Genomic DNA, 20,801 nt, shown 5'->3' on the forward strand with positions numbered 1-20,801 from the left:
TACAGCTAAAACATCAAACTGAATAGTTCGATCTTGTTATCAATCTACTTTCCGAACTGTCTCTCGCTAGAGAAACAATTTGAAAGACGTAATATGTATTGAGCCGTGATAGCTTAGTGGATATGACCTCTGCCTCCGATTCCGGAGGGTGTGGGTTCGAATCCGGTCCGGGGCATGCACCTCCAACTTTCCAGTTGTGTGATTTTTTAGAAATTAAATATCACGTGTCTCAAACGGTGAAGGAAAACATCGTGAGGAAACCTGCATACCAGAGAATTATCCTAATTCTCTGCGTGTGTGAAGTCTGCCAATCCGCATTGGGCCAGCGTGGTGGACTATTGGCCTTATCCCTCTCATTCTGAGAGGAGACTCGAGCTCAGCAGTGAGCCGTATATGGGTTGATAACGACGAATATGTATTAACATCAATGATGATTCATAAATTTGTTTTACTGTTTTCGATTCAAAATTAGACCCGGTCCTGTGGAGATATATATTCGGTAGTGATTAATTCCAAATATTTATTTCAAAAACTATTTCCGTTAATTTAACGATATATATATAAAAAGTTGTGGTCTTAAATATTCTCGGAGCTGTCTCTTGTACTATACGCACAATGCATCTGTGTGCAGGAAGAAAGTGCATTCTACGGCGCGCTAGGCGAAACTTGACATTGGGCGCGCGCGCAGCGATAGCGCGGGATGCGTCCCGAGATATTGGGTTAACTGTTAACCTACTTTTACGTTACGTAACTATTTACGTGATTAACGATGTTTTTCACGTTTTTATTTTGGTTGTTGGAATGCTTTGAGTGCCAACTATCTCGTTAAATGAAAAATTGTTATAAATAAGTATAAATAGCTATAAAGTTTTAAGATATCAAAATACCTTCCACATTTAAAGCTTAAATTTTATTTTTATTAAATAAATATTAGCAATATAAAATTAAATTAAACCAATGATAATAACCAAGGATATTGTATTTTACTTGTTCTTAACATAGCTAGTTCTTAATATTCGTTGAGATTTATTATGGTATATAAATCTCAACTAATATACGAGCGAATTTTATTCGTTTATGTATTTTTATATTTTATGTTTGAATTTACCAAGCTACCTAAAAAAGTATTTCATTATTTGAAAAACATAATATGTATAGAAGAAAACCTAACCATATGTGCGGAAAAATAAAAAATAAAAATAAAGCATATCTTCGGATCGGTCGCCCCTGTTTATCTCGTGTGTACCGACAGCTCCAGTAAACTTGAAACACTTATTATAGTTGCGCGATTATCGTCTCGTTTCCCTTTCGCGGCGGCCATTTTTCCTCCACTAATGCGTTTTGTAGTCGAGTGACCGTTGCTTTGGCTATTTCCTTTTAAATACACTTTGACAACGAAACCCGCATAATTTTATGTAATTCTCCAAAAAAAATATGGATGTATTGATCACGGTGTACACTGAGAGGTAGTAATACAGATATATTGAAGTATTTAAAATATAAATGCAATAGAAATTAGAAATGTAATAAAAATATAAAATAAAAATATCTGTACTATCTTACTAATATTCTAAACGCGAAAGTTTGTATGGATGTTTGGATGTATGTTTGTTCCTTACTATTTAACGCCGCTACTACTGAAGCGATTTGGCTGAAATTTGGAACGGAAATAGATTTTACTCTGAATTAAAACATAGGCATACTTTTTATCCCTAAAAAATCCATGGGTCCTGAAGGATTTGTTGTAACTTTATATCGTTAATGAAGCTTTCTGTACTTAAAAATCCATAAAGTTTGTGAAAAATTACTATGAAAATTTGTGTTATAATCACTATATTTCTACACTTACATGAATAATAAAGTCAAAGTTACACAGAGAGACCCCATTAGCACAAACTATGACACAAAAATAGTAGGTATACGTAGACTAACAAAGGCACATTAGCCTAGGTCAGTTAGTTTAAATTATTTAATAAAATCAAATATGCAAATTAATAAATTCGCTAGTATGAAAATGGCGCATTAATAATATCTCTTTAGAAACAAAGTAACAATGATAATTAGGTGAGCCTCGGTCTAGACGACGGCCTTGGCAGAGGCCTTGTAAGCCGCGGGCTACGTTAGGGACTCCTTCATGTAATTTATACACCAACCACCGCTGGCTCCTAGCCTACTGCGCCAACTAGGGGTGGGATTCGATTCAAATAGACATATTTTAGTCCAGAATCCGATTAAACACGTATTGGAGTTCTTTTTTTTGAATCTATATCTTAACAAACTAAAAATTTTTGGATAAGTAATTAAAACACGAAAAAACACAGTAAATAATAGTTTAATAGTAGGAGAAAATCCCACATTTACTTCTAGTTCACTAACTAGTAACAGGCCATGTGCTGTATATGTGCGATTTATTTCTACAGAACTAGTGCAATTAGGTAATTAATAAATAAGCAGTGAACTTAAAACGAATAACTGGTTTGTCTAGTCTTAAAAACTATTAAAAAATCCATCTTATATACTAATATTTATAAATACTAAATTGTTTTAAAATACAATTATTTCCGAATTCCGAACAATTACTATCGACTAGACTATGATGTTCCCAACACTATAGAATTTCACAATTTTCGTTATGTAAATAGTTTACGTATTGAAACTTGTACTTGGACTTGGGTAGTTATTTCTCGAATCACCCACTCTCAGGAGATGCGAAGTTCAAGAAAATACTGCTTGAATATTGTCGGGTAGATAAATGAACTGCCACTTTGGTCTATAGCTTGGCAACTTCGTTCGTAACACTCCCGATAGGCCGCACGGGCCGGGGGGCGTGTAGCGATGAATGAAAAACCGACCTGCACCTCATTTCACACCCGCACAGTCTTTCCCCCTGTCGCCCGCATATCATGGGAGTGTCATCAACGAACTTGCCAGACTATAGTGGCTAACTTTTTGGCTATGAAACATCCTGGTTTCGAGTCCTGGTGCGGATGCTGAAAATTTTCCATCAAAAGTCAAAATTCATTTATTTCAATTAGGCTTAGTTTACAAGCACTTTTGAAAGGTCATTATGTCATAATTTAATTTAATTCAATAATAGTCGAAAACTTAAAACTAAAGTTACGAGGGTTCCAAACGCGCCTTGGTCCGAGAAGGTCCGAGAAAGGTGCTTGGAGGCCATTGGATCAGCTTCCACCTTCACACAGGAAGTAAAACTATAAGAAATTGTAATTATTATCAATTGTAAATTATAGTACTGTATGACTTTTTTATTTCAAAAGAGCAACTGTTGAGTTTCTTGCCGGAATCTTCTCAGCAGAACCTGCCTTTCGAACCGGTGGTAGAATCTTTACAAATAGTCCACTGACGTGTCAAAAGTGCTTGTAAATTGAGCCTACTTGAAATAAATGAATTTTGATTTTGATTTTTTGATTTTGAAGAGCCCACAACAAACTCAGCCAATTTACCTTACTATATACTAGTCCGAAGATGTACTAGTAGCCGAAGCTGGGTATTGCATAGAATTTGCAGAGTTGTTTCCTAATAGCACGAATATCTCGCTAGCTAAAGACGCTATCAATATACTCGTAGCAGTGAAGAGGCAGTAGGTATGTCAGCTGCCGTCGGAACAGCGTCGTTTCCCCGCCGGTCGCACGCCAGCGTCGGTTTTTCTCGCAGAACAATGTCATAATTGCAGCAGTTTCCACTTTCAATTTCGCTGACGCTACAAAAACTGATCGCGCTCCCGCGGGGACGAGCGTTAGCAAAAAAATATATAATACACGATGCTAGTTTTTAATTTTTTTTATTACTTGCTTTTGCCTGTAGATTCACCTACATCCTACAAGTATTATAAACGCGAAAGTTTGTATGGAAGTCTGTATGGACGTTTGGATGTATGTTTAATTGTTAGTTACTCGTTAACGCCGCAACTACTGAACTGATTTGGCTGAAATTTGGAATGGAAATAGATTTTACTCTGGAGTAACACATAGGCTACTTTTTATTCCGAAAAAATCCTTGGATTCACCAGATTTGCGAAAACCTTATAATTTTGATGGTATGAATGTTTGTTATCCTTTCACGCTTCGGCCACTAAACCGAATCACCTGAAATTTTAAGTAGAGACACATTATAGTCTGGATTAACACATAGGCTACTTTTTATCCCAGAAAAATCCATGGATCCCGAGGGATTTGTGAAAAAGTAAATTTCATGCGGACGAAGTCGCGGGCGTCCGCTAGTTAAATTTATTTTATTAATCAATACAATGCCAGCGAACATCTTAGTTATTTTTCTATCCATTAAGATCAGGATGAAAGGATCTATTAATGTATCATTGTGAATGATTTGTTAAGTAGTGATATGGTGTGACAGCGTTAAAAACTGATATTCGCATTTTAAATATTACTTAAGATTCCACCACAGAACCATCAAAAACTCAAAATTTGAAAGTAAACTAAAATGCTACTGGTCTTGGGTTCTATCCACATCCGTTACACCAATGTGGTAACACTACTTTGTAATTATGTTTTTACAACTCGACTTTGTGTCTCGATATCGTCTCTATCTCTCCCTTTCTAACACAATACTAAAGATAGAGGGAGATAGAGACGAATTTGAAATTTACGCTAATTTATGTATTGAATGTGCTAGGTGAGCTTACCACACTAATACTTATGTTATAAGAAACTACGTAAATAAGTCGACTACATAAACAAAGACGACTACATAAATAATAAAACTGAACAGTATATATACGGCTTTCTCTGTGCGCTGCGGACGGTACCAACATAACGTGTTTGTTTACTGTTTTCACTATCTATATATTTCTCACAAGTGAAAATTCCGCGCAGATTGCCGCCTGTGTCTCTCGACATGCACATGCACATGCATGCATGCCAACATGGCGGCGAGCGGTAACGAGCTCACTGGATCGTGTAAACATCTAGCTCGCTCGCTTGTCATTAAAATAACTTCTATTTTATACCGTTACTTTATGTTGTTTGATGTATTTTTTACAGTTTCAAACATTTAGCTTTTTTCTTTAAATGAAGTTCACGCTTGACCACTGTCTCACTTAGAAGTGTAAATGTAGCCAGATGGAACACGATTGCTTATAGAAAATGTCTGCTTACACTCGTTTTAAAGATACTAAAGTTGTAAGAATCAGGAAAAACGGACCTCGGAATGACATCCCAAAGTACCCTAGCCGTTCAATAGTACGATACTTATAAACCACTAGCGGACACCCGCGACTTCGTCCGCGTGAAACTCGATGTGAACTTTCAACTACCCCTACCCTACCCTACCCCCTACCCTACCCCTACCTTTTCCTGAATTTTCTTTGCTATAAACCTCACAGAGCCCGAGACCTTTCCAACGAATGCAAAATCGTGGAAATCGGTTCGTGCTTTCTGGAGTTATAGCGTCAGGAAGGAAAACCCGACTTATTTTTATATAGTAGATTGGGTATTTAGTAATAGAAAAATGTCATTCACAATTCAATATATTTTTAAATTTTATTTTCTTAATTGGGTTATTTATTTATTTGTATTTGCTTAGGTTTAGTCTGGTGGCTTCGGTCATGGCTAGCTAGTATACCCAATGACATGCTACCAAATGATTGCACGTACCGTTACGTTGCTGCACAAAAGTCATGGGTTGTTAATTATACTTTAAATCTTTTACGAATTTTATTGAATAAAATATTTTTGATTAATGACTTTGTGTCATTCTCTGTTGGTATACTATCTTAAATTGTATTGTTATTTAACGTCTACCGTCAATAATATATGATAAAACTAATATAATGTTAACATCTAGAATGACCTATTTACTTTATCCCTACATAGTCTGCCTACGATCTCTATGTAGAGAATGTCCTTGAGACATGACTAACTGTTCCCACGAGGTAAATTTAATATTCCTATATTTTCTAGGACTATTTAGAAATTATTTGTTACAATATACACTTAGTTATGTCTAAACTAGATTTATTGCGATTGCTCTTGCAGGTTTCCACCAAAACTTTTTTTTATTAATATTTACAAATTAGCCCTTGACTACAATCTCACCTGATGGTAAGTGATGATGCAGTCTAAGATGGAAGCGGGCTAACTTGCTAGGAGGAGGATGAAAATCCACACCCCTTTTGGTTTCTACACGACATCGTACCAGAACGCTAAATCGCTTGGCGGTACGTCTTTGTCGGTAGGGTGGTAACTAACCGCGGCCTCCCACCAGCCAGACCTGGACCAATTAAGAAAATCCCAATCGGACCAGCCGGGGATCGAACCCAGGACCTCCGTTTTGTAAATCCGCCGCGCATGCCACTGCGACACGAAGGCCGTCAAAACTGATATTGAAAACATAATATTTACTTAATTATGTAACTAAGGTAAAGTTGAGTTAGAAATTCGTGCTATTTGACTATAACTATTAGACTAGAATTATAGGTACCTTATTATATTATAGTGCTCGATACAAATGCAAATATTATTACCCTAACCCGGCTAATTCGCACTTACTAGCATTGTAGATCTAAATCAATCCAGAAATATAATATGTATTTATCTATAATGCCTCTCTAATATAAGATACGTATCTAATATGAGTGAGACAGGCTAGAGGATTGTACTGCCTAATTAGTCCTTGTGATGATGAAATATAAACACCAAAAAACTCACGTAGGTACGAGTATTTAATAAAGATCATTGGTTCGATCCCCACCAGGGCTAGTGTCGTACCAATTCTTAACAGTCTTCATGACTAATTAAAAAAAATCTATATTGATTTCGATTAATTTACAGTATTACAAGTAAATTGAACTAACAAGGATACAAGATAGACTGAAGATATCTGATAATCTGTTTGTCCGTCCAAGGCAATACACAAACACTCCGTGTATCTATTTGCCCGCAGCGCTGCAGTGTTTGCCCACCACTCACTGTTTTATTGTTTTTTGACTGCTATCTGCAACTATTGCCCGCTATCTCGAGTAGGTTGGATGACCAGGTTTTTAATGTTTGTATTACTGTGAAGTAACTTTTCCGGGACGTGTTTCGAAATGTTAACTTATTGAGTTACCTGGACATTATGTCGTATGTTACGATATACATTATCGATTGGTTCAATACAATCACTTGATGGTAACAGACACTAGCGCGTCAAAACTCAGGCGGAGTAATGTGGCTAATCTCATTTGTTCGCTTATCAAACAACGAAAGTTATACCTAAAATTGTCTACAATGTCGTAATGTATTCAGGAAGTCTAAAACTATACACATAAATATATCAGTGGCTCAGTGGAATAGCTTAGTTCGGATCACTTTTTTCGGTGATGTATTGTCTATATCCCGCTCTCCTAAAATACCAAGAGACCTACTGCTAAAAGTAATACAACGCTCATAATTATGTACATAATGAAGAAGGTACCTTTCAATAGACTTGTTAGTATTTAACTATAGTTAACATAAATAGAGTTAACTACAAGTATGCTCGGTTAACTTTGTGGTGAAATTTTAAACGCTGTAAACATACGATCCGCAGCATCCATAAAATAGCTAACTGTCTACATAAATATGGCGTCTACAATTGCAAAGAAAAAGTGCGGAGATCATTGATATAATATAGTCGAAGATATTAAAAACATAAACGTTATAAGTATGGATTTTAAAATATAAGGCAAACCTTAAGAAATGCATTTTCATATAACTTTTCTTGGAAGTCCAAACATATATTTAGATATACATATTTAGGATTTATTAAGATTCTATTTTGAACAAATTCTTAAATTTATAATTTATTTAAACTCACAAAGGATTCCTTTCACAATCAAAAATGTTTATGAGATATGATAACGGCTGTAACAAAATATTTGTCAGGCCTACCTTACGATACATCCTACGTCGCAAATTTTCATTTTTTTGATAATACAACATTCAACACATAAAAATGTAACTGTATCAATCTTAATCTCGCTCCTCCAATAGGGTTGGACGGAACCCGTTATATCTAGTATTTCGTATATCAGTGTCCGAATTGCAGAAAAAGACGCAAGAATGAAGTAATAACCAAACGCAACCTAACCTAAACCAAGCGGCGCCAACTTGACCGGATAGGTACTATTTATATGACAAAAAAAAACCATACACGGCGAGTCTTCCTGTGCTAATCGTTGCCAATTACAAGCGTGTATGTGCTCGTGTGCGCACACACGCACACAGCTGTGTGAGTGTGGGTGTGTGCGCGCGCGCAACCTTGAATTCGTACATCGACTGCACTTGCCCGCGATATCTGTTCGGAAACACTGTGTATCATTTTATTTTACTTTTAAAACTTTAAAAATATTACAAATACAAACTAAACTTTAAAAATATTAAAAAAAAAAAATTTACGTCTTTAATTCTGATTTGCTTTTTTTGTGAAAGAATGTCTATTAAACCTATAATAATTTAGTATTTTAAATTAAAAAAAAATTAAACCTATAATAATTTTATTTTTGTAGTTTATGTTTAAATCATTTTAAGATATTATTCTACTAAGTTAAGTAGAATAATGTTTTAAAATTATTTAAAAGCATTTTCTGTAGTAGGTTATTGTTGACGGAACAAGCGGATAAGTGAACTGACTGACTGACTGACTGACTACTGGTAAGTGAAAACCATTACCTATAACAGAGCAACACGTCGTACAAAACGCTGCCCATCCTTGAGACAGAAATGGTTATTATAATTATGGTAGACATGGAATGAATAGAATGGCTGTAGAGCTATGTAGATTGTTGGTGTTTTGTAAGTACCATATATAAAAAAATAAATCAAATGATGTATCCATTAGAGAAGAAATATCATAAGTAACATTATTGCATTCAATCCAATTAGAACTTCTTATATTGAATATTTTTAATAGTATTTACATATTTAAATAGGCTAAACTTATTATAAAAATAAAATATAAGGAAATATCATTCTAATATCATAACTACAACTACAAAATTAAAATAAATTAAAATTAAAACTAATACCTAAAAATACCTATCAAAATTTGCCGCCCTTGGTAGGGTGCCCATCACGCAGGCAGCATTCCCGCGTTGAATTGCGATTGAAATTCTTAATTTTCATATTTGTATTGTTGTATATTAGTATTCTTTTTTTTTTAATAATAATATTTACATTCCTCTCTGATCAGAAGAGATTGTGTTAGGAGTGGGTATGACAATAGTCCAGAAGTTCAGCTTTTTTACTGTAGAGCTTTTGAGCATTTTTGTCATTCTAATAAGAAGTATAACAATATTCTGATTGGAAAGGTGTTAAAACCAATATCACATTTATAATAAAATAATTTATTTTAGATTTATTAGTAAATAATAAAAACTAATGAAAAAATGTTCGAAAAATTTAAAATGTTGTTCAATATTTCTTTAATTTGCTATAGCGATTATCCGAACGCGCGGATCTATAACACCTATGTGCCTAATCAGCCATCTCTTTTCCTCTCCATAATATCGACATACATCTGACTAGCTCATACGCGGATAAATTGGCGCAAAGGAAGAGAGATTGATGATCTAAGCGCGGATCGATCGATCCTTAAACTTTGTTTTGTGTTTCTTTGCTTTTGTCCAGTTGCTACTTTAGGTTCCGTTGGTCATCGCCGGTTTTTTGTTGAAAAATTTCGTTTTATTTTTATTTTTTATCAAACTCCATAACAGGAATTGCGCGTTTTAAAACACCAGTTAATAAAATATTAACTATTTTATTGCGATTTCACGTACAATTGTAGTGTTTCGTAGTATCAAAATGTAGTATGAGTATTTTCTGAGTTAGCAGTTTATCTTTTAACGACGAATTGCTTAAAAGGGTCTTTTTGTTGAGTCTGGGTTATTTTACTGAAATAACGTATACAAATACCCTAATGACTGAGAATAAATAACGAAATCTAATATGAATCAATGAAATCTAATATGAATGTTTATGAGTAAATGAAGAGGCAACCGAGCCCGTGACGTACCTAAAAATAACCTTAATTAGTCACGAGCAAAAAGTGCATTTAAAGAACCTTGTTTATTAATACGCAAAAAAAGAAATAATTTATGAGCCCATTCTGCACTGATAAAATATGTTTTCATAACACACAAGTTAACAAATATTTTGAAGGTGATTTTCCTGTGTAGGAAGATTACATAGGACGTGTAAGTACGCGAGTTCGATGCCCGCGCAGCGATAGCATTTGACCCCTGATAGCGATAGCCCGCCTATCCGATGTTAAACAGTACATCTTAGATTCAACATAGTTATTATTAGCTATACTTACTTTGACATCCATCTACTAGTCAAGATTAAAAAGTGACAAAAATAAAAAAAAATGTTCATCATTTTGAATTTTAACATATGACTTTACTGTATTCCTTACTACAAACTTGCTCACAAATTAATGCTAATTTAAATTGCTTAGTTTAAATTTGCCACCTGGAGATTGCGATTAATAAACATTGTAAATATAAAACACGAAAATTAAATAAATTGTTTTTGCCTTCTTCATAAACAAAAAAAACTTTAATTTAATTATCATTTGTAGGCTGATTTTGATGAAACTCTACATTAATATTTATCTAAGAAAAAAGCCTAGCCTTTCTTGCAGTCGGGTAATTTTTTTGTAATCATACGAAATCAGAAGCTTGTACTAGTACAACGACAAAAGTACCTACTTTATATTCTTTTTCGCTGGACAAGTTTGACCATGCATTTTCTTATCACCAACACCAGAATTGTGAACAACATTTTTTTTATATATTCACATGTCTGTACACGTGCAGTTATCTCTTCATTGGCTACACATGTGTACATTACAAACAACAACATAATATTATAATTATAGTAATAGGCAATAATGATAAGTCACCTACTTAGTAATAGTTACAAGTAAATATTACGCAAATCCTAGTGATAGCGCAAGGTCGTGCACATTAGGTCAATCGTGATCCCTTGTTTACACCACTTGACAAAGCGCTCGCTGAAAACAACCTAAAATTATCTCCGCAGGCCAAATAAACACTGACATTGATTCTACATTCTACCCTGTTAAAAACCGAAGTCGCACGACCTCTACGTTTGTACGTTTTCCTCCTCTCTACTCTAAAATTACACGCCAGTGGGGGGCGGGGAAGGTCAGCTAACGCTGGCTATGTTAGTATGTCACGTGGTCGCCGCGCGCGCAACTTTATTTGTAAAGTCTAAAGGAGGTCAATGCCCCGCGTTAGATAAAAAAAACATACAAATTTATTTACGTGATCTGTTACGCAAATTGCGTTTCTAGATTGTCACTCGGTTCCGGTTTAAAATAGGTATTTGATACCACTTCAACGTTTAACTTTAACTACCAGCATAGGGTAAGTCTCACGACAAATAAATCTCATGTTTACACTGTGTGCATCTATCTGAACGTATTTAAACAAAAATCGCGTAAATGATCAAAACAATAAAAATTTAATATATATGTATTTTTTCCTTTAATTGTCTTGTTTAATTTTTTTTTATTGTATTTTATTCGTTATTTTTATGACATTTTTACATTGATCTACTTTAAATCGTTGATGAAGCTAAAATGGAACTAAATTCAATAAACTCCATTCAGATGGACTACAAGCAATATAGTTTTTGTAAGTTATTTATGGGCAAATAATATAAGTTTTTCTAATAATGTAGAAGTAAATAAACATTGTAAATATTACTTAAGTGGCATTCGGTTAATATGGTAGTAGGTAGGGACAAGTTATTTTCTTGCATCGAATATAACGTAACGTAACGTTTGATTCAACGCTGAAAAATACAAGACATAAAGTTCATTAGTTTTTGACTTACTTTGCATGTAATCCAAAAAAAAATCAAATGCATCGTTTTGTGGTCTGTATTACTGATTGTTGTTGTTATCTCATACACAACTATTAATACACAGAATAAATTCAGGTATGTATTATATACAATTTCCGCATACGTGCACTATTTTGAATAATTCGACTTTGAGTTCAAAAAAAGTAGGAAGTGGATTGTACTCAACTAGTTGTTTTTTAACTAAACGTCGTGGTCGAGTCATCGCTTCCGCGTACGTGCTCTAGTTTCGGTATTTTTACGTGATAACGGTGCACTATATAGATAAGGACGTACCTGCAGTGGGTACTGTCGTATCGACAACTAATAGTTTGGTCTCAGATGTTTTTAACTGTTTATTAAGAGTGAATATCCTAGTCTATTCACCCTCCAGTTATTTTTTAAATCTCTTAGTTAAATAGATACTAATAATAATCAAAATATATGTATAAAAGTAATGACCATAAAACTATACCGTATACATAGCTTACCGCTGTAGTCGATAAAGAACTCCGAGGAAGCTATGTGTCTTGAAAATTAATATATGTACGTGGTTTAATCAACAACTTATTCGATAAATCAAACATTCAGCCATTCATGCCTGCCTAATTATGTTTTATAGCCAACTCTTATTTTAGTTTCTTTTCCTGTCGAACGTAAGTTATTTTAATATTTACAACAATAATTGTTGTCGCGGTGTGTCATTGCATAACAAGAAGAATGTATTCGGTAAATGGAGATCTCAGATGACTCAAACAAAAACTAGGTCACAACGAAAATATTTCTCGCTGATACTGCGGCATTAACCAGAAATTAAATAGAATATTTTCCTCGCATCAATTTTCTACATCCAACAGTCACGCTCCGACATCAAAGTAACGAGTTCGCATTATATATTACGTTTAATAGATAGACGGCTCTCAGTGAAAACCTGTCTGGCAACTCGGGAAATTAAGGAAAGCTCCGACGAAAGTGGAAAAAGCTCCCCGCACACAGACGCGCGCACGCACACAGCGGCGCGGCGTCGGCACGCGGCCGTGTGCGTCCGCAGACACACACACGGGGCGCGATACGAAAACGAAAGTGTCCGAGCGGCGCCGAGCGCGGCCGAGGCGAGCTCACCGAGTCAGTGGAACTCGTCGCCAGAAACTGGGACATCAGTCCGCAATTGAACGCGAACGTCGGCGGACGCGCCGCGCTGTGCCCGCACGACTCATTACGCCGTATGACATAACTGGAACCGCTCGTGATTATGGTGTCAGTGTGAATAGCTAACGATGATGGCAGTGGAGGCCCGCCCGGCGAGCGCGGGGCCGGACGCGCGCCGCTCGCCGCTCTGCGACCGCCGCGCGCTCAGCGCCGACTCCGAGCCGCGCACCCTGGCCGCCAGGAAGGCCTACCCGGACGGCGCGGAAGACGACGCTCCCCTGGACTTGTCAGTGCACTCGCGGAAAGAGATCACAGTGCGGGAGTTCGCGCGCCATTCTTTCGCGGACCCGGTGGACTATGTGCGAGCGCAAGCGATCCTCAAGCAGTCGCGCGACTACCTGGCGGCCGGCCGGGACTCGGGCACCGACTCCGACGACTCCGCCGGCCGGCTCAGCCCCGGCGAGGACCCCATCTACGGCAAGGCGTACAAGAAATCCCTCATCAAGCGATACAGTAAGTCACTTTGCATTTGCAGACTACGACTCTGGCCGAATCAGACCAGGACGCCGACGAACTCTAGCTGAAACTATGACTCGTGCAAACGTACCTACACTCCTTAGAGTTCCGTCACCGGTGCCGAGTACTAAAACATTCAGCGTTCAAGCTATCTTCAGAAAGTTCACTTTCAGCATCGAGAAACGTCCGAATAGGTTCGTCCCATTTTTTCGCCGATGGAATGTTATGATAACTTATTTACGCGTCGAGCGGAAACTTTATTTATAATGGCGTATGACCTAATTGCATTCGGTGGAATTCCGCGTTCTTTTGTAAATCGTGTCACTCGCTGCGTAACCGCACTGGATCACCACCTGTGATGACATGGACGTGACAGCCGTCGATACCACTCATAAACTGAATGAAATGATATGAAAAATCAGTTTGCGCTATTACGTCAAACTCAAAAACGCATATCTCAAAAGTACCTAAATTATTTTAAAGGTTCCAAATTTTTTGGTTCAGTTAAAAATCTTATTGGAATTTTGTTCGCATAAAAAATGTCATACACAATATCCCTACAGTTTTGTGTAAAAACTAAAAAAGCAAGATGGACGGTCGTAGTTCAGTGAAATGGGAAATTTTGAAAAATTCAAAGCTGCTACGCGCGTAGCGCTACGTCCACTAGCTACGGCTGCTACAGCGTTAAAAATGTAACAGCTTGTTTATGTAAATGTACATAATCGTTAACTGTATACTTATTTGTATGAATACATTATGTTTCTATTATTTAACTTTAATTAATAAATTTATTATCATGTAATATTTAATAGTTTTTGAAATCTGTATCGCTATTAATTTTGGGCTATATTACAAGACATATATATTTTTATACGTCTTTTTTATCTAACAATGTAATAGTAATAAAAACACACCAGTTGTTTTAGTTTAATTTATCGCTCACTTGTTATTACAAAATTACAAAACTCTAAATCCTAAATGAACTTGCACATAAAATAGTTAATCAAGAACCTCTTTTTCGGAAATCCTTTTGATCTATTTTATTATGTAAATTCAATTTTAAATATCTACTTCAGAGATTGATATGAAATACTCGAATCTACAAAAACAATAAGTTCCGTTAAATGCGCATTTTATACTAATTGGAAAAACCGTAAGGAAGATAAATATTAGCATACACGGAAAAATAATTAACTACGTCTTTCTACCTATTTTCCTTGCTCGTAGACAGTCATTAGGCACACTGAGTGTATAATTAAAAACTAAAACTTATGTTATATTACCTAAAACTTTCATTGAAAAATTTGCGCTATTTAGCACTTCAGATTACATATTACGATTTAAAACTCTATAAAGATAATGTTTAAATAATAATATCTGAGATTTATGTCATAAGGTGCTCTCCAGATCATTACAAAATTCCATATGTCTTGAAAATAAAAAGAAAAACCAAACCTAAGATTTCATTTAGTGACCTCTTAATTCGAGCCAAACAATTTAAGTATGTAATCAATCAATAAAAAGCTGCGTTATTTGCGAGTTTCATAGGCTATATTATATCTTACTTTCCCTACGAGAACTACGCGGATAAGAGTATTTAAAGTTTCTTATAATTTCCTTTTAATTCAATTTAACTAAATAAATTACCTAATCGTCGGTTCTACTGTAGTATTTACAATAAACCATCAAATTATATTGAACTTAATTATTATATTTGTTTAACATATAATTCATATTTATATTTCTGCTATTTATGCTGTTATTATGCATTAAATTATAATCAAAAATGTTTTTATTGGTCTTTAAATTGAAATGCATTGTCTAATAGACATTTTGTTTAAATGTGAATAATAAGTTACCGGTTTATTTAATGTTGAGGGTTTTTATCTCCTAACATCTCTCCATCATCTTCCATTAAATAATTTTAAATTACTATATGTGATATACTTAAACAGACATTATTAGTTAAGCTGAAACACACAAAGGCGTGTAATTTTTGGCATTATTTTTTTTAAAAATTGTATTAGCTTTAGTTTAAAATTATGGCAACTTAAAACTAAAGCTCCATCTGAAAGCCTCAAATAAATGTTTCGAACAAATATATAATAAAACTTAGCATATTTAATGTAAAATTAGCAAAATATGTTTATATATTACCCGGCATATGTCGTTGACCTGTATGTATGTTAGGGCAAGTTGCTTCGTAGGCGGAAACTTTCGAAACAAGAAATATGCACAACATATTATATGCATTCAATGCACTTTGTTCATAGCTGTCATATTTTTGTACATACGAGTACTTACGTGTGACTTACAGATTAGATGACGTTACCCAAACTGTAGGTTTACTCTTGGTCAATGTCTACAGAAAATGCTGATAGTATAAAACAAATCCTAAAAAAAATCATTAGAAGGCTCAGTCACTCAGCGGGCGTTTGGTGAATTATGTTTGGAGTTTCTTTGCGTGATCGAATTAGAAATGAGGAGGTCAGAAGAACCATTATCACTGACATAGCTCGCAAAGCTGAAGTGGCAAAGGGCAGACCAAATATATAGTTCAAAGAGCCAATAAACGAGCCAAGACAAGAAAGCGCAGTGTTGGTCGTCCCCCCATCTTCCCCTACTAGGTAGACGGAGGACATCCAACGGGTTGCAGGGATCGAACAGAACGCCAGCATCGGCGGTTGTTAGTGATGATGATGATGAAATAAGGGTTCCGTTTTTGTACTACGTACATTCAGAACCCTAAAAATAAATATTTCTTTACTGATAGTCAACGGAAGAAACATTTGGTCTATGTGATCTTGACTGGAAAGCCGTCCTCTACAACCCGTCACACCGAAGTACTGCAATACTGACGCTCGGTTGTAAATACAACTATGACAGTACTTCCCCGATTGTACTGTATTACAACGAGCCCTACAACTTTTGTCCATTGTTACGACAGATTATCGTGAACTATTATTGCATAACACGTGGATATAAAATATTGATGATATGAGTTATAAATAAAATGAGGAAGGAAAACTGCAAATGCGCAATTGATATCGAATACGTGAGAAATGCAATTAATTATACATAACATATATACATATATATGTATATGTTACATTGATTATATACGAGGAACATAATATTATAAATCATTTATCAACGCGCGTGTATATATTAATGCCAGTGTGTTAAGTAGTCATTGTTTCATTATATCTGATTCTATTTTATTTCATGACCTTTCTGGTCACGCTGGCCTCTTAAGGTACCGAATTCGATTCCTTACTATGGTTATTTTGTCAATATATAGTTATCGAATAGCTCATGCTTGAGCTGTCTCAAATGTGCTGTGGTTGATACACAGCTGTCTAACACAACAAAAAAATAGTAAGTTATTTATCGTACTGACACGTTGGAGCTGTGTGGTGGGTCAAAGCTTCAAACTACTCCAATTATTAGAAGGCCAGTAACGTTTAATTTTTTGCTGGATGAATGTTTAATTTATCGGGAATCGAACACTGTACTTCCCTTATAAAGGTCTGTTAAACCACTGCACGGAAGAGGTTATATTTATGCTCGCTCACAGAAACAAGTAACAATTATATTATTAAACCAACAATACTGATTCAATTATTTTATCAACCGTCAGCGAATCATCGCGAATGCCGCATCATCGTTTCGCGGTATTGCGGGTTCGATGCCCGCGTCGCTTCCGAGTATGGACAGACCGATTGGACACGATCTGCGTTATTAGTTATAACATATCGAATTACTATGCACTTTCGGTTCTGTTACATGCCATTTGCGTTTATTACATTAGTTGTATATGTGCGGAGTATGCTTACTAAAGAGGTTGCTGGTCTACCGTATTTGGTAATGGTACATATATTGGTATGTGAACAGATTGGATGCTTATCTGCCCGGTGTTCTGATACAGCAAAATGCTGAGTGGAGGTCCTTTTAAAATCATATCACACTAGTTGTATGTACTACTTATTTTAATTACCTATTGTGTTTTTCTTTCATCTGTGAGATTTGGAGATGAAAATAAAGTTTATTTAAAATAGCTGACGCCACGCGGTTTCACCCGTGTGGTTCCTGTTCCCGTAAGAATACGGGGATATATAGCTTTTCTCGATATATGGGCTATCTAACACTGAAATGTCTACTGTCTTTAAGTTGAAAACCGATGGTTATAAACAGAGTAACAATTCGAAAGGTATGCAAGAAATACGTTGTACAAAAATAGCGTCTTATCTCCTTCACCCTAAGGCTTAGGTATGGCGTTTAGGCCACTCCGACGGGGTCAAAAAAAGCTTTCCCGGAAAAGCTCTACTACTACGACTGACCTGTTCCACTAGACTTCACTAGAGGGTGACATCGCGTATCCTCAAGCTGTTATGGATAAACAAATCAGACTTTGCCTTTTTTAAGACATGCAAAAAGTACAAATCAAAAATATAAATCAGATGATAATTTTCGAATACTTCTCAAAAATCACACAACATGTCCGTATGAATTTAATAACAAAGTATCAAATTACAATAACTTCCTCATACAAAGTGGGTCATCTCTACCTGTGCACTGTGTACCGCGAGCCAAAAAAATAGAAACCGAACGATTTCCCATGCGTATCAAAGAGTACAGGAAATCTGGCGCAGACGCAGCTGCCAATACCTAATATCGGTCCACAAATCCCTTCGATACCTGTCGGAAGTGAAAGCTTCCAAAAAAGGTTATACTTTTATCCGAAAAGTCGGATTAATATGGAGATTTAGTTTGCAGATTTATAATTAACCCGTTTTACCTTTTTCCTTTAATTTAAGTCACTTGTTTCTTAAGCCTTTGATAAAAACTGGCTTCAATATGTTTATCTGGTTATCTCAACATTTTATACCTGTACCTTTGTTTAACACATTTGAGTAGTAATATAGCTATGTGACAAAGTAGACGGGTTCAAAGTAGCACATAGGACGTAGAATGTTCCTAGAACTATTTATAACTACAAAAAATCTTGATCCATTGTCTTCAGTAACTTTATATTTTTCTTTTAAACTTATGGCTTTTTTGGTGACGTCGTTGCTGACAATTTGGTATTTGTGCATAATTTGATATTTGTATGTGTCTCGTTGGTTGTCACAAAGTAACTTCATAGAATCCCATAGAAAAGCGCCAAGATATAAAACCCACGAATAGATCCACAAGTAGGTAGTAGATATAGGAAATCAATAAACAGGTTTCATATAACTAGCCAGGCGTGTGCTATAAATTATAATATGGAAAGTAGGTATAGGTACTGGGAAGGTTACATTAGATCACATTTTATTTAAATTAGCAAATTTTTGTGTATTAGGTACATTTTAGGTGGTGACTAATATTTCCCTATGTAAAAAAGCTAAGATGGTCCTAAAGATTATTTGATAGATCAGGTATTATTATATCTTGGTGCAAATACCATGTAATAATTAAATTATGGTTACAGATATTTTAATATCTGTAAAGTATTAATATCGTCTCCTTTAGTATCGTAAGTCTAGTCTTCAAACGAACCATTGTTTTCTTTATCGCTTACTTCAGGAATGACGATTCATCTGTAGAAACTTTTCCTCCTATGTGTTTCATTTAAACGGCAAAATTAAGTATGTGTAGGTACTTTTTCAAAGCCCACGAGTAAATCAAAATTATAATATTAATATATATCTCATATCTCAAATGTAATCTCAAAAGCAATTGTCTTATCTATTACAAAATGAAGATGTTAATTCTCTCGCAAACGTTTATACTTAATGGCCGTCCGGGAAGTTTAAAAAAAAGTGGAAAAAAATTAAATAAAAATTCGTATAAAAAGTAGGTAGTTAATAGGTGTGATACAATAAAGATGTTACAATAAATAAGAGGCAGAGAGAGGATGTTAATAATAAGAGACGCGGAGGCTGCGCGGGCGCCGACAGAGGTCGATGCTCTATGAAATATTTGCATATTATTATCTTTTTAAAGCGTCGATTATTAGCAGCGATGTATAGGGAAGCGACTTGGTCTTAGCTTTTTTTTTATTCTTTACAAGTTAGCCCTTGACTACAATCACACCTGATGGTAAGTGATGATGGAGTCTAAGATGGAAGCGGGCTAACATGTTAGGAGGAGGAGGATGATTATCCACACCCCTTTCGGTTTGTTCACGACATCGTACCGGAACGCTAAATCGCTTCGCGGTACGTCTTTGTCGGTAGGGTGGTAACTAGCCACGGCCGAAGCCTCCCACCAGCCAGACCTGGACCAATTAAGAAAACCTCAATCGGCCCAGCCGGGGATCGAACCCAGGACCTCCGTCTTGTAAATCCACCGCGCATACCACTGCGCCACGGAGGCCGTCAAAGTTAGACGAGGCTAGTTTGTTAGACTGCAGATCACGAGGTCGAAGATTGCCAAGTCATCTTTACAAATGTTATCGGCTATTAGTAATACTATCACTGAACCTTGGGAAACATGTTAAGTATGTCGGTTTGTTACTTACGGTAAGTTTTCCTTATAGAATTTTGAAATTAAAAAAATTACATTCTTCGTTAAGAGATTGAGAGAGGGGATAATATGGAGCTTAAACTCATCACTCTGCCAATGGAGGTCGGTTGGTGGGTTATGCTTATATTTGCAATCGATATTATCTTGTACCGTACCGTAGGTACAATATAATGTCGTTGGTCATTTTAGAAATACCTAGAGTTTTTTGTGGATATATCAACTCGTATTCTATTAAAAACCGCTTAATTCATAACATTTCTTTTGTAACGTCGGATAATGAAAACAACTGACTACCTGTTCGACGACATTTAAACATCGCGACCAAAAAAAAAATTGAATTAATATAATTCCCTCAATATATTAGAATTGATTAAACAGGCATTCGACTGCGTTCCAAAAGTCACTTTAACCCTATCAAGATTAAGTTTATTATTGATTATTCCCAAAAGAAATTTATGACATTTCGATGCAAAGTAAACAATAGAATGCGCCGAAAGGGTGAGGAAGGGTTGTCCTTTTTTTTGACCAGCTTCCTGGAAGACCTACGTCTCTCTCACACGCATTATAAATGTCACAATAGAGAGAGATAGAAGCATAACAAAATCAGACAGCTTTTTATAGTCTGCAGTTTCAGTATTCAAATGACGTCGATGCATCCGTTTTTAGAATTGGGAAAATAAATAAGTCTACGACACAGCGAATTGGTTGTTCGGGTGTAAACTGTTTTACGACTTCCTCACTGTGAGATCACAATAAGAC

The 20,801-nt window shown here is 35.7% G+C and overlaps 1 protein-coding gene across 6 annotated transcripts in view; it reads left to right on the forward strand.

The window, feature by feature from the left end:
* Positions 1-20,801, forward strand: part of LOC112051403 (ecdysone-induced protein 74EF) — a 249,748-nt gene that overhangs the window by 154,499 nt on the left and 74,448 nt on the right. The window contains exon 1 of one of the 6 annotated variants that reach the window (XM_024090030.2): positions 13,013-13,529. The exons of the other annotated variants lie outside the window; for them this stretch is intronic. Within the exon in view, the coding sequence (XP_023945798.1) occupies positions 13,145-13,529 (385 nt within the window). The 5' untranslated portion in view covers positions 13,013-13,144. Of the gene's footprint in view, positions 1-13,012; positions 13,530-20,801 lie in introns of those variants that run through there. 6 annotated transcript variants of the gene reach the window in all.

This window comes from Bicyclus anynana, chromosome 4 (assembly GCF_947172395.1).
Source record: "Bicyclus anynana chromosome 4, ilBicAnyn1.1, whole genome shotgun sequence".
NCBI classification, from domain to species: Eukaryota; Metazoa; Arthropoda; class Insecta; order Lepidoptera; family Nymphalidae; genus Bicyclus; species Bicyclus anynana.